Below are 21,966 nucleotides of genomic sequence, written 5' to 3' on the forward strand. Positions count from 1 at the left end.
CGGAGCTCTCGCGGGATTTCGAAAGGGGGAAGGACGTGGGTTACGCCTGGGCTCCGGGAGACACAACAAACATGGAGGCGGCGGCGGCGGCGGAGGCGGCGGGGGCAGTGGTGACGGCGGGAGTCGGGTCCACCTGCGGCTGGCAAGTGCGGCGGAGGTGAGGCGGCGGCGGGGCAAGCAGCGTCCGGGGGGCTCCCTCCGCCTGGGCGGAGCAGGAGGAGACCTCCTCGTGCTCCTTCCCCGCTGGCACCCGGCTCTGCCTGCCTGCCTGCCTGCCGAAGTTGTGAGCGCAGGAGGAGTGGCGCTGGCGAAGCCCACTTCGCCGTGGGTCGGTCGGGGAGGCAGCATGTCGGGAGCGGCGCTCCGGTGCGGTCGGGGAAAAGGCTGCGCTCTGCCCAGGAGGTGGGTCCGGTGGGCAGTGGGAATCTTCTCCCCAGCAGCCCCCAAAGGGAGGCTTGGAGTTTGGCTCTCTGTCAGGGTCACGGGAGGAGAGGTGGCCGCAGGCAGCTTGCGCTTTCCCGGGGAGTCGATAGCAGCTCATCTTGCCCTAAGGAAAGCAAGAAGAAGATGCAAGAAGACGATGATGCCTGGGCTCCTCATGCATCCTACAGTTCTGCAGAAGAGGGGGGTTTCCCCCCCCCCCAGCAGGTGTGAGGTGTCGCTTGTATGGCAAGCTGCCTCTGTGGACATCTCCACCTCTGCGAAACTATGAAGGGGCGGCTGGAACAGGAACACCCAGTCCGGCCTCCCCCCCCCCCCCCCGCCGTCCTTGCCCAGCGAGGGAGGATGAAATTTACTCTTCCCTACACAGCTGTTAAGAGTGGCACACCTCTCCTGCGTTGCATCTCACCACCCTGGCGGCCGGCTCTAGAAACAGTGCATACCCACCAACATTTGGGTGTGTGTGTGTGTGTCCAGAGGCAAAAAGTGGAGCTGACAGATCTGTTTACTCCTAAAACATACATCCTCGAAGGATGCTAGCTGGGTGCTCCTTTAGCGCAGCCCAGGGTCTAGAAGTGACACTGTTTTTCTTGAGATCACTCAATAAGCGACACCGAGTGAGAGATGTCTGACTTAAACTGCTTGGAGATGAGAGTGGAAGGGGAAAACTGCAAGTCGGGAGGTCTTTGCATGGGATTGAAGAGTTGGAGGGCAGGGAGGGTGGCGTGCCATAGGTTGTGTGTATGGAGTTCTGTGGAATGAAAAATCTGAGTTCTATTCCAACTGCCTTCCGAACATTAGTTCCCTCTTACCGTCTCCTTGGTTTAATTCTTTAAAGTAATTATATGAGCCATAATTTTTAGGATTAAATTGGCAAAGTAATTGGGAGCAAGTGTTAAGAGATGAGAATATGAAGTGGTATCTTCCAACAAGATTGGATCAAACTCTGTTTGTATCGTAGTACTCTAGGCACTGATTTGCAGCATCTGACAAAATTGCTGAGAGTTCTTCAGCTCTGCATCCCTTCAGGCCTTGCTGCCCTGAACTGCAAGGATGGGGAAATGGGTTAAGTGTTGCCAGAAAGGGCAAGAGTCACAATATACTGGATGCAAATTATTGCTCCCACAGTGCAGTTAATACAGTGTAGCTTTGCTGCTGGTGAAAGAGCAAGCTCCGTAAAGTTACTTCCTGCATTTTCAGGTTCTTCCTATGGTTTGTGTCACCGTTGGCTATATGTAATATGTTCTCCAGTGCCAGTGGGAGCAGAGGTACAGTGAAACATTTTAGCTGAATAATATGGCAAAGTCTGCAGTAGAGTATGTAGCCAGCTCATTTTTGCTGTTGCCTTCGGGATGAAAGTCGGCAAGTGAGAATAAGACAACAAAGGCATGCTCATTCAAGGCTTTCTGGTGGCTGAAACGTTGATCTTCCTCCTTATAGCACTCATGTTCTGCCTCTTGCACATTCTAATGTATAGATTTTGCATACTGTGTTTGGCAAAAATCAATCTCTGTTTTGGACAGTGTGGAACTGTGAAAATGTTAAGGTGTTATGTGAGCAGACTTGAGAAAAGTCTCAATTTTTTCTTTCTTCCTTAGATTTCTTAGATATGAGCATCAATTGTCTGTCCTGCTCAGAGCAGACAAATACGGCATGCACATAAACAACCGAACCACCTGTTTCAGATATGTAAACAACAGCATAAAAAACTTTAGCATTCAGGCAATCCAGTGCTTGGATTGTTTCCTGCAGCTACAATTCATTGTGAATATCCTAAATAGGGCTTTGTACAGCAGTGTCAGCTAGGAAAACAAAAGCATATCCTTCTTACATAGGAAAACTATTGCATAGGTTTATTCATGTAGATGCTGCATTTGACAGAAGATAATTTTTTAGCATTAACTTTGTAAGGATTTTGGTATGTTAATTATATTACTTAAGCATGAAATGTGAGTTATAAAACTTAGGTTTTATGGCTTTCCTTAGGTATAATGTACTCTGTGCGTATTTTCAACACTAAAGCAACACCATTATCAGGCTACGTTATTTTAAGGCAACGGCATCTAATTTAACTAACTCAGTTTGAAAATGCGGAACTTCACATTTTGATTTCCCTTGAGATTGCTTTAAAAACAATATTGAGTATGCAAAATTATGTCTTTTATTCTGCAGTGTTCAACTAATGGAACCCAAGTTAACTTAAATCTATATGAAGCTGATGACTACAGAAAGAAGGTAGGCAAAACTATTTTATAAAGGAAAATTTGAAGCAACTGTCGCTCAGAATGAAACTAGATCTTGCTCAGCACTAACCTAGTGATACTTTTATTGCTTTTTTTGTAAACAGCTTTGATGGTTTTTCAACCGATAAAGCAGTGAATAAGTTTTTTGAAATAAATAAGTAACCCAAGAACAGCACTACTGGATCAGACTGAAGGCCTATCTAGTTTAGCATCCTGTTCTCACAACATATGGTCTATGTGAAGACCACAAGCAATCATGAGCACAACATCAGTCTGTCTTGGGAAAATATGGCTGTATAAAGCCTATTAAGGTTATTGTCTTGGTCATAAGCTGAACCATATTGTTCCCCACTTAAAAAAATAACAAGAAAAGGCCATGGCAGCGCTACACAACTTGTGACCCATGAAAATGATCACATCTTTACTAGGATCTCTGCTCCTAGTAGCTTTTAGAGAGGGATGTTTCTGGGGAGGGTGTGTTCTCTGCTCTGCTGCCGCCCCTGAAACTTTGAGGCAGACATTGCCAATGCATTCTGGCTCCCTGTTGTGGGCGTTGGGCATTGGGTGAGCTAGTCTGTAGTAGACTAGAACAGGGTTTCCCAAACTTGGGTCTCCAGCTGTTTTTGAACAGGTTCCATCATCCCTAACCACTGCATAGCTGTCAACCCTCCCCGCTGTTCCCCACTGCTATAATAAGGTAATTTCCTGCCCAAAAAGGGAAAGGTTGACAGCTATGAACCACTGGTCCTGCTAGCTAGGGATGATGATGGTAGTCTAAGAACTGTTGGAGACCCAAGTTTGGGAAACCCTGGAATAGAAGATGGACAAGCCCTCTCACTGGCAACAGAAATGTTTGTAAGCAGCCTTGAAGACTTAACTGGTGGAAATGCTTTTTAAAACCAATGTGTGCCCTAATCTCATTTCCTTGTAGACTAGAAAGGCATTAATCAGAGAAGTGTATTTAATATATGATGGAACATATATTTCAAGAGTGGATTTTTGATGTCTGTTTCACTGATTTGAAGTTGATTTGGAGGATTAAGGTAAAACTGCTGCACACACATTTTAATGATCTCTTAAAAGTTATGTATATTTATGTGTCAGTAAACTAATGACCTATGCTTGGGTTTTTTGTCTGGAGGGAAGTAACGAGGAGGTTGTTGGAATATGCAGTGCAAAGCTAAGTCGGAATAAGGGAGCTGTGGGTGCAAGTGGGAATCCTGGTAGTATTACTATTTCTGAAGGCAGCACTGTATAGGGAAGGTTTTTAATGTTTACTGTTTTATTTTGTTTTTATATATGTTGGAAGCTGCCCAGTGGCAGGGGTACAAATTATTATTATTATTATTATTATTATTATTATTATTATTAAGAGAAGATGGGGTAGAGTGGGCTATCTGGGAAGAAGGAGGCTTAGAAGACGACTAGTTCTACTTACATTCTTATTAAGCTTCAGTTTACTGGGGATATTTTTGAGGAATAATGAAAACAAATACTGTTGCTAAGCCTGGGTAACTGTCAATAAAACTCACACTACAAGAGTTTGGACATCTACCTTTGTCATTCCTCCCCTCCCTTCCGCACAAGTAATTTCATTGGCAATGAGGCTCCTTCCAGTACAGTCCAAAATATAATATTAATCTCTTTCCCCTACTCAGCTGAAATGCAGAAAAAATATACTCTTTTATAAGCTATTTTTTTCAAACATTTTAGACACCCTTTCTGGGTCACACCATTCAAAAACCTTTGACACCCATTTATAGGCAGGAAGACAGGATTTGTTGTCTTTGTTACTATTTTAATTTTCTCCCCAACCTGTGCATAAAAGACTATGGCCGGCATCTTGCTGGCTAGAACTCTTTGAATACCAGAGACCTCATCTCTTTGTTGGGTTTTATTTGGTGTGAGTTCTTTGATAAAGCGTATTTGGAATTAGTTTAAAAAGTCTCTGAGAGAAGGCTAGCAGCTAACAGGGAGTTCTAACTTCCTTTTGCTTAAAATTAAAGTCGAGATTAGAAAAGCCTTTTTATTTTACTGCTGGTGGCCTGCTTCAGCCAAGTCAGTTTCTGTTGCGTTTTTTCTTCTTTTGACTCTGCAGGAAGCATACTTTTACGGGCCACTGTTAACTGGGGTGTGAGTTTTTCTTTTGCACCTTTGTTCAGTACCCAGTTATTTTTCTATCACTCTTTGCATAGGAACTTTCCTGTGGATCCCCACAACTATTCCTTTTGTTGCTCAACTCCAGCTATTCTCAACTCCAGTACATCAAGCAGGCTCCTTGTAGAAATAAGGACAGGTACTAAATCTTCCCTTGCAAGCCCATAAGCTGGCAATTCTTTCTCTGTCTTGTCAGTCTCTCTCTCCCTCTCCCCACCCCTTCCCTTATCTTCTGTTTTCAGCCCGATCAGATTCTTCTTTCTTGGGAAGACCTGCTGTCTTTATTCGCCTTGCTGTTCCCCAAATTCTTCCAATTGCTGCCTTCTCATTCTTTCCCTGAAATCTTTCCCAAAGCCCCACAAAATTACTAGCATGAACACTTTTCCTAAAGCAAGTAATGCCTTCAGCCAGATAACCCTTTCCCCTTGTTTAGCCAATATCTCCTTCCACACTTTCTCTTACCAGTGTTACTGCATCCTAGAGTTTCAATGTGTTCCCAGGCATGCTTTAAGACTGCAATTTCTAAAATAGCATTTGCTTTCCTCACTGCCTTTTTGCCCTTCAGCAAACAGGTGATGCCTGAAAAATTCATTTTAAAAATAACTAGGGGAGGTGGGAGGCATATACATGAATGAAGTGTATGAAATGAAATAGCCAAGTGAATGGAGAAACTTCTTTTGTCTTTCAGAGTACTAGAATTTAGGATTTTCCAGTGAAACTGATTGGAAGTAGGTTAAAAAAAACCCCAGACCAAGTACTTAAATAAGTACACAATGATGAAGTATACAAAATAAGTCCACCTTCTAATTTAAAAAATGAAATCTCTATAGCAGGTTACTAACATTCCTTCCAGATGTTGTGGACAACAACTTCCATTAGCTCTAACCAGCATGGCCAAAAGCAAGAATGATGGGAGTTGTAGTTCAAAATACATGCAGGGTACCATGTTGGTTGTTCCTGTTCTATATCAGTAATTAGTAGGTGGAGATTAATCTGGGATGGTTATAATCACCAGCTTCAGGGGTTTCTTCATTTTTTCTCTTTTTTCTTGCCAGAGTATTCATTTGGCCATAATTTGAAACAGAATACTTGAATAGATAGGTCTTTTCATCTAATCCAGCAAAGTAATATGTGTATCTTCATTGCCTGCCAGATGTTTACTGCAAAATTTTACAAACTAAATAATTTTTTCCTTCCAGTAGCACCTTAGAGACCAACTAAGTTTGTTATTGGTATGAGCTTTCGTGTGCATGCTTAGTTGGTCTCTAAGGTGCTACTGGAAGGATTTTTTTTATTTTTTTATTTTGTTTCGACTTTGGCAGACCAACACGGCTACCTACCTATATTTTTCCTGGCAAGACTGAACAAGTATGCCTGTTTGCACCCTCTTCAAATATCTTTTTAGTTTTTAAGACTTCCAGGTGACTAGCTGCCTTACTGTGATGTGAACCAGTGTGTGTAGAAATGTTTTGTATGCTGTCAGCCTTCAGAGAAAAAATGATTTTCAAATGTGATTATATATACCACTGGTAAAGCCTTAACAGGACACAGTAAAAGGGATTTAAGATTGGGGTGAAAAGGTTGTTTTCAAAACAAAGTCTGTAAAATGAGTAACTGAAATGCTTCTGTCAGTTTTATATATGATTTTGGACTACAATTCCTGAAGCTTTCTTAAATTAGTTAATAAATGGTTGAATGTCCCCCCCCTTTTTGTTGATAGGGAAAGTGGGACATGTGTGCTTTGTTACTTATCTAATATCCTGAAGAAGAGTTCAAAATGTTTTCTACATAAAAGGAAAAAAATTCAGGTATGACATGTCTATAATGATTTTTTGGGAAAAGGCTGCAGTTCTTAGAACTTGCCTTTAAAAGTTTTTATCCACATCTAATCATTTTGCAGCAGTAGGTTGTGTGCATCTCTTTTCTTACATCACACCAATAAAATGGAATTACGGAGATATTTGGTAGAGGCCAATGGAAGTCTAACATGAATTTTTAGTAATACGCTATTAAATCTTGTGTAGTGATAAAAGACACCACAAATTGCACGAAATCATCGGCTGGTTAAGATTACATATCAAATGGATTTGATAGTCATTTCACTTTATTCCTTAAAAAAAATTAGCCAAGTGGAAGACTGGGTATGGGAACTAGTAATTTGCTAGACCGTGATTATCATATATAAATCAAAGAAATATGGTTATAATATTAATCTAGTGAGCAGAGCGATCTAAATTCCATCTGGGGAATGGTGCAGCCACTGCTATATCCAATGTTTTATTGCTCGTGCCCACCAGGGTAGCAGGGGAAGGGTAGCTTTTGATGCTTATTTGTTGAGGGGGGCAAATTGGTGGCAGTAGGTGGGCATGCCTGCAAAACCCTAATCCCCTCCCACAAGTGTGGGTGAAGGGGTAGTAATTCCCCCCCTTGCTGTTCTGTGTTTGTCATTTTGGATATATATGTTTATTTTATATTATGTATAAGCTTCTCTGAACATTCCTTTGGGGGGGGGGAAGAAGCAGAGTAAAATCTAGTGAGTCAAAACAGAACCTGCATTTTCATCAGCGTACCAAGAGAAAAATTTACATGGAGTGGAGACACAAAAGAGGAACCTTTGAAGTGAGAGGTGTCTTACTGAAGTTTCCAATCATCAGTGCTTTGAGTATTTGTAGATTTCACAGTTCCACAGGCTACCTTCTTTCCCTTGCCCTTGTGTTGCAAAAGACCAAATTCTAGTTACCAAGATGGTTCCGTAACAATATAAAATGAGCCTTGCTGGGTGAGACAAAAGGGCCTATCTAGCTCAATATCCTGTCTCCTATGTTGGCCAACCAGCTGTCAATGGGAAGCCTGCAAGCAGGAGTTCTGTGTTTTGTTTTTAGCTTAGTATATTTTTGAACCACAAAACCACAAAAATTTAAACTCTTGATAATGGATAACTGGCTCCTGGAAACCTACTTTCTATTTTCTGAAGGCCTTGATGTAACATGAGTAGGTTTGTTGATATGAACAGTATAGGACTTGGGCTTTTATTAAATGTTAGACATCTTCACACAGTGAAACTTGATATGGGGAGCCCTAATTGTTTCCTGACTCTTCTTTGATGGCTGGCTTTTTCAAGTCACCATCTACCACCCTAGCCTACCTCGTAGGGTAATTGCAAGACTAACATGTTGCTCTTCAAGTGAGAAATCAGTAATTATTTTCTATATTGTGTGATTTTTGTTTGAATCTTAAGTTGGTTTTTATTTTTAGGCCCACAGGATTGTGAAGTTGTAGTGTGAATATGGGTGAAAAGAAACCAGAACCTTTGGATTTTGTAAAAGATTTTCAGGAATATCTGACTCAGCAGACTCACCATGTGAACATGATTTCAGGCTCTGTTAGTGGGGACAAAGAAGCAGAGACTCTTCAGGGAGGTAGGTTCACCACGGTACAATTCAGTTTTCACTTTATTTATACGAAAGGTTGGTTATTGTAGAGGTGAGCTTCCTTCCACCTGTCTCCCAATAGCCTGTTATAGTATGCAAACTAAGATAAAGGAAGAAACTTAATTGGTGTTTCCCTTCTCTTTTTACAGCAGGGACAGAAGGTGATCAAAATGGACTAGATCATCCTTCGGTCGAAGTCTCACTGGATGAAAACTCTGGAGTGTTAGTCGATGGGTTTGAAAGAACTTTTGATGGAAAATTGAAATGTCGGTATTGTAACTATGCCAGCAAAGGAACAGCACGTCTCATAGAACATATCAGAATTCACACAGGTATGACTGAGTCTGCAGATTTTGTACCTCTCTGCTGGTGGTATATATACCTAGACAAGCTTTCTTATTGTGTTAAACATGTGTTTTCCAGTCAGGAGATTTGTATCTATCTGTTAAATGATCTTTCCCCTTTTATTTTTCCAGTAAGCAGACTTGATTCTTAAAATTCAGTTTTCAACTAAATGTAGGAAAACCAGACTATATGAAATAACCTGTGTGACTGTCGAGGGAAATGGTTTTGCCAGCTCTAGATACTGCTTACACTCACAATGTTGCTGATTCTTTTACTTGTTCAACTTACAATATGTGTCTTCCAGCATTTACTGGACCTAAGACATGAACCATAAAACTCATTTCTTTAATTTGTTTGTCTAAGGATTTTAAATGGTAGCTTTAGATATTGTAGTGCTGTTTCTGCAAGCGACTCAACTCTAGTCACTCTTCCTCCTTTTGTTTCTTGCAAAACACATGGTATCAAAGCAACAATAAAATCTTGATTTGCATTCTTTCAGGTGAGAAACCACACAGATGCCACTTATGCCCCTTTGCATCAGCATACGAACGTCACTTGGAAGCTCATATGCGATCGCATACAGGTGAAAAACCTTACAAATGTGAATTGTGTTCATTCCGCTGTAGTGACAGAAGCAACCTGTCTCACCACCGCAGGCGCAAACATAAAATGGTGCCTATAAAAGGTACAAGGCCTTCCCTTAGTAGCAAGAAGATGTGGGGTGTCTTGCAGAAGAAGACCAGTAACTTGGGGTATAGTCGAAGGGCGCTAATAAACTTGAGTCCACCTTCCATGGTGGTTCAGAAGCCGGACTACCTTAACGACTTCTCTCATGAAATCCCAAACATTCAGACTGAAGCATATGAAAGTATGACAAAGCCAACAGAGACCGGTGGGTTACCAAGAGATCCACAAGACCTTATGGTAGATAACCCTTTAAACCAGCTATCTACTTTAGCAGGACAGTTGTCTAGCCTGCCCCCTGAAAACCAAAACCCGCCCTCTCCTGATGTTGTACCATGTCAAGATGAAAAGCCTTTTATGATGCAGCAGCCTGCTGCGCCAGCAGCCGTTCCAGCGGTGTCGACCAGTATTCCTCAGAGTTCATCCCCTACAAGTCCTGATCCTCGCCCTGCACATTCTCAAAGAAACTACAGTCCAGTCGCAGGTCCCAGCAGCGACCACAGTGCTCATGCCAGCACCCCAAGCATAAGTAATAGTCAGCCAAGTACTCCAGCACCAACTCTTCCAGTTCAAGATCCTCAGCTTCTGCATCACTGCCAGCACTGTGATATGTATTTTGCTGACAATATTCTTTATACGATCCACATGGGATGTCATGGCTTTGAGAACCCTTTCCAGTGCAACATATGTGGTTGCAAATGTAAAAACAAGTATGACTTTGCTTGCCATTTTGCCAGAGGCCAACATAACCAGCATTGATTGAATATAAGTTATACCATGCATTCATTTATCAGTGTTTGTTTAAACACATTGCTGTCTGTCTCTTTGTTGCTACTGGAGAGGTTGCGTGCCCTTTTGGAGGAATCCAGTTAAGCAGATTTAACATCAAAGGCAATTACCTTTACACGCTTTCATTATTTGCTAGAGACGTGCTTGTTTACCATGGTGGCATTCTTTACATGGTTCCTAAAATAAGAATTGAGGTTTGTAGTGCAATTATTATTATTACTATTAATGGATAATCAGTGCAACACAATATATACAGACCTAACATAATGTGGATCTTGTGAATCAACACTTGTGTCCAAGTAATTAACAAATACTTAACATTAAGCTGAGCTACTGGAGTAGCCTTTAGTTTAATTCCGTCATAACAGAATGCACTCAGATATTTTCAGTGTAGAAGCTATATGCAACTGTGTATAAACTGACCATCCCGTAAACCGCTATAAAATATTGTTTAAAGAGTAAACAGAGATAAAGTTGATGTCTACAACAAAACTTAAATCTAGGAAAAGTTTAATTGCTGTGAGGCCTTTAATAAAGCTTCTGTGGTAATAGTGAGTCATGATGTGGAAAACTAAGAGTAAAAATGTGAAATAGGGTACAAAGGCATCCACTTTTCATTACTGCTGACCCCCCCCCCTTTAAAGGAATACAAGGAAACAGTGCCTAGTATTAAATGTCTGTAATTTTTAAAACTGTGTGCAGAAAGAAAACATTGGAAGAAAATGGGTAATGTGTTAAAATACTGTACCATAATCTTCATACCTAGCTTGCATTGGATTGCATTGCAAAGAACTTCATTACCATGTAAATGCTAATGTGTAAGTTGTTTTGTCTTTACCTTCTGGTAGTAATGTTTTTTACCTGAAAATGAAGTGGCAAGGCGGTTATGATAATCCATTCAGATTTCACATGGGTCATTTTATCTGTGAATGATGAATGTACTTCTTGAAAAGAGCGTCCTATTCCAGGTAAACAGCAGTCGAAAGAAAACATTCCATCCTAGGTTTTTTGTTATAGTTCTGGACTTGACAAAGCAAAAAGTTTATATGTGGAATCACTGACTAATTACAGTGGATAAATACCGTAAGACACAGCAGTCAACTGTTTCTGCCTTGATCTAGTTAAGTGAATAGGCACTTTAAACAAACAATGCTAGCAAAAACTATGGTGCTAGCTTACAGCACATGAATCCTTAATATACAGGGGAAAACACTTTGACATGCACTTTTATTGTATCTTTATTTTATTTTAAGGGAAAGAGAGAACTTTATACTGCTGTCCCTCGCATCCCAAAGTAAATATGCACATGCACATACAAACTTAAGGCAGAGTGCTTTTATTGAATGGTTTCGCATCCCAAAGTACGTGCCTTTGTGTGAATAATTGTCTAGTATACCCCTCTTCATCTTCAGCTCTTTTGGTAGAGGAGCATTCTTTTGAGAGGCAAAATAGGAGCACAGATTAGAAAAGTCCTCTTGAGTCAGTTAAGTCATCACTGGTCAGTGCAAAAGAAAAACCTTATCAGTAGGATCCTATCTCCTAAGATGTAAGAAATCTTACGCCGAAGTCTACTTGAGCAATTGGGTCATTCCCCCCCCCCTCCTGTAGCCACATGGCACCACAAAGGTCCTAAACTATAATAAGGTGGAGGATGCACAGTATTTATTGAGGTAAACAGCATAGTTTGAGCGGGATAGGCTGCTGGCACTGTACTCAAAGCAGACTAAAAAACTCACCTTCCCATGTTAGAATTTTTTGTCTCTCTTAAGTTTAGAATCATTTTTCAGAGGGAGAGCTCTCAAGCAGCTATATTTAAGACCTTAATTTCAGTTCTTGACATTCTCTTGGGTATCTTTCTCAAAGTTAGTGTTCAGTGTCTTAATACATTTGTGTAACTGTACTCAATGTTTGCATTCCGACGTATAGAAGTATTTCGCCAGAATATTTTTGGAATTGCCTTCTGCCTCTCTAAAATGGCATAGCACCAAATTAGTCTTGCAACTCTAGTGCCATATATGTTGCACTCAGGAAGTCAGTGACAAACTTATCATTAGTCTTGTTTGATTGGGATTGCATGCTATGACAGCAGAGAACCTAAAATATACTATGTATGTTTTAATTACAGTGCTGGATATGTTGAATGGACTAACACAGCTAAATAAAGGCTGCTTGTAAAAATCCACACGTATATCCTAGCTGGGTCATCTTTATGAAATGTCTATAAATGATCTGATTGAATGAACTGTTGTAGAGCAATGGATAAACAGTCATACCTTGGTTCACAAACGCCTTGCGAGCCAAACGTTTTGGCTCCCAAATGCCGCAAACCCGGGAGTGTTCCAGTTTGCAAATGTTCTTTGGAACCCAAACCTCTGATACGGTTTCTGCCTTGGTTTCTGAACGTTTTGGAAGTCAAACGGACTTCTGGAACAGATTCCATTCGACTTCCGAGGTACCACTGAACCTTTGATGGAAACAATTCACAAAATGTGGAATATATAGCCAGAAGTACTATATGCATCCCCTTTGTTAAATAAAAATGAAACAGCAGTCTGGGAAGCACTAGATGGAACAAATATGAAAAGGCCTTTATGGTCTTTAATACAGTATTTTATAACAGTGCTAAAGCTACAAACAGAACTCAGGCAAATTGGTAAAGAAAAAGTGATTTCTATGCGTTGTATATGCGATATAACATTGTGTCACCAGATGGTGCTGTGGAGTCCTGTTTTCTCTACAGTACAGTGGCACCTCGCAAGACGAATGCCTCGCACAACGAAAAACTCGCTAGATGAAAGGCATTCGCTAACGAAAGGGTGACTCGCAAGACGAATTTTTCTATGATCGTGCTTCGCAAGACGAAAATTTCAATGTATTCCTATGGGAATTAAATTACTATACATTCCTATGGTCGTGCTTTGCAAAACGAATTTTTCGCAATACGAAACGACTCACGGAACGAATTAATTTCGTCTTGCGAGGCACCACTGTACTTGTTTTCCCTATTTAAATTTACAACGCTTTTAACTAGAATGCTGTTTTAATGTGTCTAGATCCAGCCACTGTTTGCCCACTATGCCCCGTGGCCTCCATTGTTGGACTACAACTACCATCGTCCATTAGACCTTCAGCCATGATACCGGTAGTAAGGGCTGGTGGGACTTTGAAGTTTAACAACGTCTGGGTCATATGTCTGCAGCCAGGATCATTAACTCATACATATTTCAAATTATAGCAAACAGTAAAATATTTCAGAGGGTAGATCTCACTGTATCTTTCTTCTCCCTATGGATCCTGAAGCTTCTTGGTACAATTGGTATTTTTCGTAGTCAGTCCGAACAGAGAGTGAGGGAATTGGCCCAGTTTTTTTCCAATGAGACATCAGATCTGCTTCAGGTGGCAATATCTAGTGTTCTTGCCAAACCCACATGCTACTGCATTATATCCGCTTCACTGAATGAATCAAAATGCTAATACTTCTCACTTAAATATTTCTTAACAATGCCATCTGCCTGTTGGCTGAATAAAGAGGTTACATTTATATCCAATTGGTAATTTTTCTCATTTTCTCTGTGCCTCAAATCTTCCAAAAATTCCATTTTCAGCATATTTAGTTCATCTGCCAAGCTCTTCATCTCCTTTGGGGTAAGGTTATTATCTAGGGAAACAAAATACACAGCACATGGTGATTTACCTACTGTTATATTAAATTTATCTTAAACCAGGCAAAGGGCCTTCTGGGTAGTGGCGCTCACCCTGTGGAACGCCCTCCCATCAGATGTCAATTAAATAAACAACTATCTGACTTTTAGAAGACATCTGAAGGCAGCCCTGTTTAGGGAAGTTGTTAATGTTTGATGTTCTATCGTGTTTTAATATTCTGTTGAGAGCCACCCAGAGTGGCTGGGGAAACCCAGCCAGATGGGCAGGTTATAAATAATAAAATTATTATTAATATTATTTTAGAGGGGAAGGAAGATCAAAGGTTTAAGCAAAGCCACTATTTTTTTTTTGAAAATGAACAAAGGCTTACCTCCTCAGGAGTGGGATCCCTGAAAGAGGAATCTTCAGAGATAGAGAGAGGACAACTGGCATGTATAGGGCCTTCGTGCATAAACAGTGTCTTTAAATAGTAGTCATAAACCGCTGCACATGTATGGTTTTGTTGTACTGTGCCTTCCTAATTTAAGTGCATGCAAAGCAAGTTAAGCAACCTCTTGCAAATAAGCATACCTTTAGCTGTCTTCATGGTCTGGGAGACAGCTCGCCTGACAGCCTGGTCTGCTTGATGAAGAACACTGGCTGCACAAATAGCTCGATCCATTTCCTAGACGCAATCAACAAGAAAAAATGTTCTTAGAACTGGGTATATATATATATATATATATATATATAGAGAGAGAGAGAGAGAGAGAGAGTAAATTTGGGCATTATGAATATGTGCACTAACGGGTGAGCTTTGTGCACCTTGCACAAAGGGAGCAGAGTTGAAGCTTCCATTTTATTTTATTTTTTGTACTTTCGGACAAGTGTGAAACTACACAGAGGGAATTTCGGTACAGAGCACTAGCGGAAGCCCTGCATAATGACTGCCACTTGTGCAGTGGGGCTTCCCCTACACCCCATTGGCTGCGGGGGGGGGGGGTCAAGAGAACCCCCGGAACTGTGCATGGGGAGGGATCATTCCATCTAACAAGCTGATATGCTTGTGCAGGTGGAGTGTTTGTAATGGCACGACACTGAATTCCACCAACTGTCTTTACAGCACAAACTTCTCCTTTATGAGCAGAAAGTGGGTCTTAGATTTCCCGTATAGGAAATGTTCTCCTCCAAAGTGGACAATTCTCCACTGGTGGATTATTTTCAGCAGAAGTGCCAGGCATCAAATGTCTGTTTTAATAGCTATGTAATAGTTCCATATTACCTTTACTTCTGTATTCTCTTCCAGGGGTTTCACTGGATTTTCCAAAGCAGTAGATAGCAAATCAAGCACTTGAAGACTGAAAAAGTCAAGAAGACAAAAATGTTAAAGGAAAAATCTACTATGCACATGCAATGTAAGCACTCGCCTAAGGATGGGACACTGGCAAGAATTTTGCTGAGATCAATGAGGTTAGACAGCAGAGAAAAGAGTGAGCAGAATGTAAATTGGGATCTAATGTTGGATCTCGGGGTGAGCCGCATTAGATTAGCAAGGGTTTGCATCTCAGCTTTCTGATTCTCTTTTTTATATATATATACAATAATTTTTATTAGTTTGCAATTAGAATAAACCAATGGTAGCCTCATTATAACAGTGCCAGATTATAATACAATTACTAATCCCAACCATTCAGATGCCAAACTATATAATTTAGGTGGCCTCCCACATGCTAGAATTGATGGTTTGGTGATTTACTTTGTAGTTCTGCGTTCCAAAATCTTATTTACCGGTATCTCAATTGCATTCCAGTCAAAATAACAATCCCTTATACAACTACTGTAATGTTAACAACATCCATTCGTCTTGAGACATTAAATGATTTATAAACCCATAGGTGAAGCATTCAGACTATATCCTTATTCCTTCTGTGTATGGCAATTATTCTGTCCATGGTGTTCCTTCCTATCCTTGTAAAATGTTATGTCTATCTATTCCCAGCCGTTGCTGCTCTCCATCATGCCTTGGGCGAGCTAATATCCCATTGTTGTTTCAGAAGTTCTCCATTGCTCCATCCCATTCATTGTTTTCCAGCTTCAACAGCAGTTGCAAAAATCACTGTTCCAGTAGATATTCTTTTTTCACCTTTTTTTTCTCGGCCTGGGAAGGAGAGTGACCTCACGCACCTCAAAGTAATGAACCTTCCTTGGCAAGCACACAGATTCCTTTCATCCTCCCATTCAGCCGAAGATAAGCAAATATATTTCCAATTAAGTTAAATTTCAAGTCCTTTTAGCATTTATTCAGTTCAGTCCACAGATAAGAGAGAACAGGGAGGGGTCCGCTCAATAAATACCCTGTTTTCGCCATTATTTTTTTCTCACGAGCTTCAGATAGCTCAGTAATGAACCTTCCTTGGCTGATTCTCAATTGTTTACTGACAACAAGAACAAAATGATTTTCTCCTGCGAAATTAGGCTGCTGATATGAAGAAAACCAACTAGCAGTGGACTTGTTTGTAAAGGAACTGTGAGCTCAGTCAGTTCGGGTTTGGAATGGGAAACAATTCAGAATGTGCTCAGAAGCTCATTCACGTCTAGATTTTACTTCCAGCAAGGTCTGAAATCTTCCCGCCCCTGGACAAGACAGCAGAATGCTGACATTGAACTCCAGAGATCATAGTTCAAATGCAGCTCAGCCGCCAGCTGAGTTTTTTTTTAATTTTTGCCAGCCAGCTTATTTACTTTCTTATCCTGTCATGTAACTGCAAGTGGCATGCATGTGGTCCCTAGGTGGTCAGCCATCCAGGCACTGACCAGACCTGAACCTGCTTACCTTCAGCAAGGTGATGACTTCATGTATCTTCAGACCATACTTTGGGACCTGGTTATCTTATCCCCCCCCAATTATGGTTTTAGTAGGAATTTATTACATGCCGTACATGTCAGAGGATCTGAAAAGGGGTGATGATGAATACTGACTTGCCCCGGCTTCCCCCCGCTCTACCCTTTGCCCTGCCCAAGAGCAGGCCATGATCTGTTCATAAAATTCCAAAGGCACATACTGGCCTCAATACTCTGGTTAAGTATCAGGGCTGTATTCAATTCTGGCCAACCTTATGAGGACCACATGCCAGGGGTGGGTGGGGGCCAGCGGCAAAAGTGGGCAGAGCAGCAATGCAAATTTTGCTTTGTACAACAGGCTAGTTTCTACACATCCCTTGCCATCTTCCGCCCACACAACCAAGAGGCATTATCAGCGTGCAAAGACGCATTGTAGCCAGGCAAAAGCATGTGGGATACAATGCATGGCCAATGAGGGGTGTGGACTGGGGAAAGTTCTGGGGCCAGAGAGGGGGGCCTGGAGGGTTGAATTCAGCCTCTGGGCCTGAGGTTACCCACCCCACCCCCGTTACAGATGAAAGCAGGGTGAAATACAAGCTTCCAGAAAGGGAGGGGGGCAAGGGGTTGCCAAGCAAGTATCACACAGGATGTTGCCTTGCACTGAGTCAGACCACTGGCCCATCTAGTTCAGCTTTTGTCTACACTGACTAGCAGCAGTTCTTCAGTTTCAGACAGCCCTGCCTGGAGATGCTGGGAATTGAACCAGGGACCTTCTACATGCTCAGCATGTGTACTATCACTGAGCTATGTCCCTTTCCGCAGTTAGGTACCCTGCGACAATGCTATTGCAAGGCAAATATCAATGAATAGAGAAGCGCTGCACAACTCCAGAGTTCTACTTCAACTCTGCTAGGCCCACGGGTGTCTGTGAAGCCTCCATTTAATTCAATGTAAATAACTGCTTTCATGTGACTACATACTTATCTTCTACTGAACATTCTGTAGTCTTCAGAACGAGGCTGTTCTGCTCCCAGGCGTATTTCTCTGGATTTGGAACTTCCATTTTCTGCACCATTGCATGGATGGTTTCTTCAGGTAATGGTTGTTTTCTCCGACTGTTTCTCTCTAAACAAACATCAGCCTGACAATCTAGGAACAACTGACAGAAGCCCAGTGTATCTAGACAAATATAAAAATATTCCTGGATGATAAGAGGGTCATTTTAATCTCACCATGGTTTCTGAAAAAGAAACACACACACAGGAATGTTGCACAAAAAGGTAGTTTTCTGTATCACCATGAAGTGAGGATGTGGGATCCTAAGTATTTCAGAGTTTAGTATTTATTATAAATAGAGCTTGTACAAGACTATGTAACACAGATTCTCAAAGACCTGCTTTGGTTGCCTATTTGTCACCAAGGCCAATTGTTCAAGGTTTTGGTTCTAGTATATAAAGCCCTGAAATGGTTTAGGAGCTAGGTATCTGAAGGAACACTTCTCCTCATACAGTCCTGCCCAGACCTGGTAATTGTTTGGGGAGGCCTGGTATATCAATAACTAAAATTTTCCTTTCAGAGCTTTGACCGGCACCCACTTTAATCGTTATTTTAGAACCAACTGAATTTCCTTTTCTGGCAGGTCTTCTGAAGTACTGCACATGTACATGTGGGAACCTGGTCATATTAAGCAGATGGAATGGTAATAATTATTCGTAACGTTCTTTTACTTTTGGTTTTCATTGGTTATTGTGTCTGATCCGAGATCACTTAGGATGCGGAGGTGGGACAGAAATGCCATAATAAATAAAAATGAAGAACAACACTAAAAAGCATAACACAAGTAGCATAAAAATAACATCAGAGGGAACAAAACTGCTAAATAAAATAAATTAAAAGGGGATTCCCTGAAAAAATAATGACATAGGCACCAGGCAAAGCTGCCTGATGAAAGTTTTCCATAAGAGGGCACTGCAACTGAAAAGGCAGCAGCAGCAGCAAGGTGTTATTGTCCAGGTGGCTGCTATGGTGGCAGGTATCCTAGCCCCAAGCCATTTAGGGCTTTCTAGGTAAAAATTATCACTCTGGAAACAGACCAGAAGCCAGTGAAGTTATTCAAACACTTTTGAAATGTGATCCCAACATCTGGTACGAGTTAGCAGCCTGGCAGCTATGTTTTGAACTAACTTGCAATTTCCAAACTGCCTTCTGTAACACGTTGCAGTAATCTATTCTGGAGGTTACCAGAACTTGGACTGCTGTACATGTCCAGAAGCAGGTGTGCCAGCCTCAGCTTGTGAAAGGTACTCTGAGTCACACAGACAAACTCTTGTTCTTCCGGTGACAAAGCTGGGGACAACGAGCACCTCAAGATGCAAACTCGATCCTTCAAGGAGAGGGCAGCTACATTTATAACTATTGAGCACCACCTTCCCACACAAACTAACCACCAACAGTACCTCAGTAATCCAGTCCATTACTGAGCCCAGACACCAGTTCAACACTCAGCTCCCTCATCAGAATCAGATGTAAAAGAAATATGGTGCATATGAACAACCAACTCCAAAACCTTGGATGCCATTGCAGTGATTGATCTAAATATTAAAAGGGGCGGGGGGAGATGAAGCCCTATGGAATAATATAAATGTCAAGAACCCAAACTGTCAATATCCAGGACCACTTTTTGAAATTAGCTACCCAGTTAGGCACTAAGCCATTGCTATTAGATGCCTCCAGTTTCTAAACCAGCTACCCTGTTCAGGAGGCAATAGTCCAGGAAACAATTGAAATTTCCAGACAATTCGGCTTGGTTGTATTCTCCGTGTCTCATTCCTGGCATTGGTCATGGCAACCAAAGCAGTTTATCTGTCTGAACCACAAAATGTATAGGATGTCAGGTGGAAGGAAACCAACATCTGCACGGAGTACAATCCCAGCTTCTCTACCAATGCAGAAATGGCCGGTTCTGTACCACAAGCTGCTGCCTGCTAATGCTATCATAGTTTAGGTGTTCTATGTAGCAGATTATTGATCTTTGGGGCAGATAGGAATCCCTTTTACCCATAACACCCCAAATCATGGTTTGCACTGCTGAGTCATAATGCTGAGACGCTACCTTAAAATATAATACCAAACTTACACTGGCGAGCTAACTGGTACACTTCATATCTCATACTCCGATAATAAAAGTTGTCATCTAAAATAAAATATGTTGGTCTGAGAGGGGTAAAATCTATTAAATATTGACAAGATGCAGAGTCTTCAGTTCCTGTTCTTGGATATATTAATTCTTGTTCTTTCAGATAGCAGGCAAACCTTTTCCATGTTGTTTCAGTTCTGTTTGGAGGAGGAGAATAATGGCATCCTTTAATAAAATTCTGAAGGAAATGTTCAAGATACAGCAATAACTCATGACGGTACAATCTCCAATGTGACATCTATAAAGTAAAAGGACAATTATTCATGGTTAGAGCACAAGATATTGGATAAAAACTGGAACCATTAACAGCAATGAAGTTTTTGCTATTGGCTGCAATGTTAAATAGACAGCATTTGTCCTCTTCATATTTTAGATGATTTGCTATTCTTTCTTAGCATCAATCATGCCTATAAGTCTCTGCATGGCCCACCCATGCCATTTTAACCAAAACTCTTCTCTCCTTACAGGCATTGTGCTGAAAATCAAAGTTTAATATAATACTGTATGCCAGACTGTATACCAGTCTTTCCCAACTCTTAGTGTAACTACCACAAAACTATTGTTTCTCTTGCAACAAACATGCTAACCCCTCTACAATGCATGTAAGTGGTAACTCCAGCAGGGCAGCCATGCGAAAATGAAATAATAATAATTACACACTATTAAGTTTTTTATATACTAACACAAATCAACAACAGATCAAGTAGTACACTTATTTAATGACAGAAGGCAATTTAGCCTTATATCTTTCTTTTTCTTTTGGTGCTTTAAAGGCCAACAGATTTATAGCACAACCCTAACCATGCCTACTCAGAAGGAAGTCCTACTGAATTCTCCCAGGTAAGAGGAGTTAGGATTGCAGTCCTATTGCAGTGTAAATTTCATGGATTTCACTGAAGCCACAGAGATGTCTGAGGGCTTATTCTGCAACAAATCTGTCTTTAAGTTTAAAAATATGCAGGCTAGTCTTAACTTCATATAACTAATATATATGTTTTAAAAACGAGTTCACTTTTCTTGATGAAAATTGAAATATGCAAAACCTTCTGGCGGCAGCTGGAGCGAATCAAAGCCGATTTAGAAGAATCATGACTTTTGTGATTTATCGCTGCTATGCTACAGTAGATTACTTTAATAAATAAAGGACACGCCAATAGGCTCCCACAATACCCAGATTTTTTTTACTATTTTAGCAAACTTGTTGAGCGCCTACTTAAGGCAAACCCCACAGCTGACCCTAAAGCATCAGATCTCATAGCCGGATTCAGCTGCGAGGCGTCAGAAGAAAAAGGAAGCTCCCACAGCGGCTGAAATATAAAGCTGGGGCGCATCCTGCTGCCCATCTGGAGCTGCTGTGCTACCACTGAAAGATCCCGCGGGCAGGCGAAGAAAGACCTTTCCCTGGCCAATGAGAATCGCAAGACCACATTGGCCAATAAGGAGCAGGGGGAGGAGGCTACTGACCAACGCCTGCTGCCCGCGCTGTCCCGAGCTCTCCTTTGATTGGTCGAACGCTTCCGGAGGTATGAGGTCGTCGTAAGCGAGGGGAACGCAGCGCCACCCTTTGCGCTCCCTCAGGACCCGGCTCAGAGCCTGCGCCGCCGTCGTTTTACCCGCGGCAGGTAAACCGCAAAGCAAGCACAGCCCCAGCTGGTGGCCTCCGGCGCGCCGTACCTCTTTCGCCATGGGGCCCCGCGCTTAAAACTCCCCGTGACTGGAAGGGACTGACGGCTCACGTTCTGCGCTTGCGCAGTTGACTCCTCGCGCTAGCACTGCGCAGGCGCGCTGGGGTGGGACTTCGGCGCAGGGAGTTAGTTAGGGCTTCCTCCTACTTCCGGCACCGGACTTCCGGGTTGCTTTCGACGATGGGCAAAAGCGACCGTTGCACGTAGGAGACAAGCGGGGAGCCCCGGCACCCCTTTATCTCTTGCAGTGATTTGGCAGCAGATCCCCAAAGAGGAGAAAGCCTGGCCAGTTGTGCAGTTTAGGGTGGCCAGGTGCAATAGAGGACAAGGCTGTTGTGCCCACCCACGAGGCAAGTTGATTGTGATGATTATTGATTGCGCTGTAAGTTGCTTTTAATGAAAATTGCTAAATGGTATTGTGATCTATTGTATGAAAATAAATTACATTTCTATAAATGATTTTTCAAAGAGTTGTTGCTTTTAAATATTACCAACTTACAATAAAAAAGCAC

At 41.7% G+C, this 21,966-nt stretch overlaps 2 protein-coding genes across 9 annotated transcripts; one reads left to right on the forward strand and one right to left on the reverse strand.

Annotated features, from left to right (window-relative positions):
• The first annotated feature begins 82 nt into the window (after positions 1–82).
• Positions 83–11,037, forward strand: IKZF5 (IKAROS family zinc finger 5). 8 transcript variants are annotated; one of them, XM_033149470.1, is made up of 7 exons: positions 83–157; positions 2,614–2,676; positions 3,616–3,727; positions 6,562–6,649; positions 8,097–8,260; positions 8,422–8,604; positions 9,117–11,037. In XM_033149470.1, the coding sequence occupies exons 5-7, from the start codon at positions 8,128–8,130 to the stop codon at positions 10,058–10,060; spliced, it is 1,260 nt and encodes a 419-aa protein (XP_033005361.1). In that variant the 5' UTR covers positions 83–157; positions 2,614–2,676; positions 3,616–3,727; positions 6,562–6,649; positions 8,097–8,127; the 3' UTR covers positions 10,061–11,037. The 8 variants fall into 8 exon arrangements, with proteins under 8 accessions (XP_033005361.1, XP_033005363.1, XP_033005368.1 ...); XM_033149471.1 differs by lacking the exon at positions 83–157 and adding an exon at positions 267–402; XM_033149473.1 differs by lacking the exon at positions 83–157 and adding an exon at positions 1,585–1,709.
• A 2,246-nt stretch (positions 11,038–13,283) lies between these two features.
• Positions 13,284–21,463, reverse strand: PSTK (phosphoseryl-tRNA kinase). The gene is made up of 6 exons (XM_033149478.1): positions 21,234–21,463; positions 19,710–20,007; positions 17,554–17,752; positions 15,015–15,090; positions 14,324–14,417; positions 13,284–13,748 (listed from the first exon to the last, which is right to left on the reverse strand). The coding sequence occupies exons 1-6, from the start codon at positions 21,453–21,455 to the stop codon at positions 13,561–13,563; spliced, it is 1,077 nt and encodes a 358-aa protein (XP_033005369.1). The 5' UTR covers positions 21,456–21,463; the 3' UTR covers positions 13,284–13,560.
• Positions 21,464–21,966: the final 503 nt, after the last annotated feature.

The sequence above is a fragment of the Lacerta agilis genome, chromosome 5 (genome assembly GCF_009819535.1).
Source record: "Lacerta agilis isolate rLacAgi1 chromosome 5, rLacAgi1.pri, whole genome shotgun sequence".
NCBI lineage: Eukaryota > Metazoa > Chordata > Lepidosauria > Squamata > Lacertidae > Lacerta > Lacerta agilis.

Coding starts and splice junctions, on each gene's coding strand:
- IKZF5 (XM_033149470.1), top strand. CDS start 8,128: ATGGGTGAAAAGAAACCAGAACCTTTGGATTTTGTAAAAGATTTTCAG. Junction 8,261..8,421: donor AGCAGAGACTCTTCAGGGAG/GTAGGTTCACCA, acceptor CTCTTTTTACAG/CAGGGACAGAAGGTGATCAA. Junction 8,605..9,116: donor ACATATCAGAATTCACACAG/GTATGACTGAGT, acceptor GCATTCTTTCAG/GTGAGAAACCACACAGATGC.
- PSTK (XM_033149478.1), bottom strand. CDS start 21,455: ATGGCGAAAGAGGTACGGCGCGCCGGAGGCCACCAGCTGGGGCTGTGC. Junction 17,753..19,709: donor GTACCAGTTAGCTCGCCAGT/GTAAGTTTGGTA, acceptor ATATTTGTCTAG/ATACACTGGGCTTCTGTCAG. Junction 15,091..17,553: donor GAATGTTCAGTAGAAGATAA/GTATGTAGTCAC, acceptor TGACTTTTTCAG/TCTTCAAGTGCTTGATTTGC.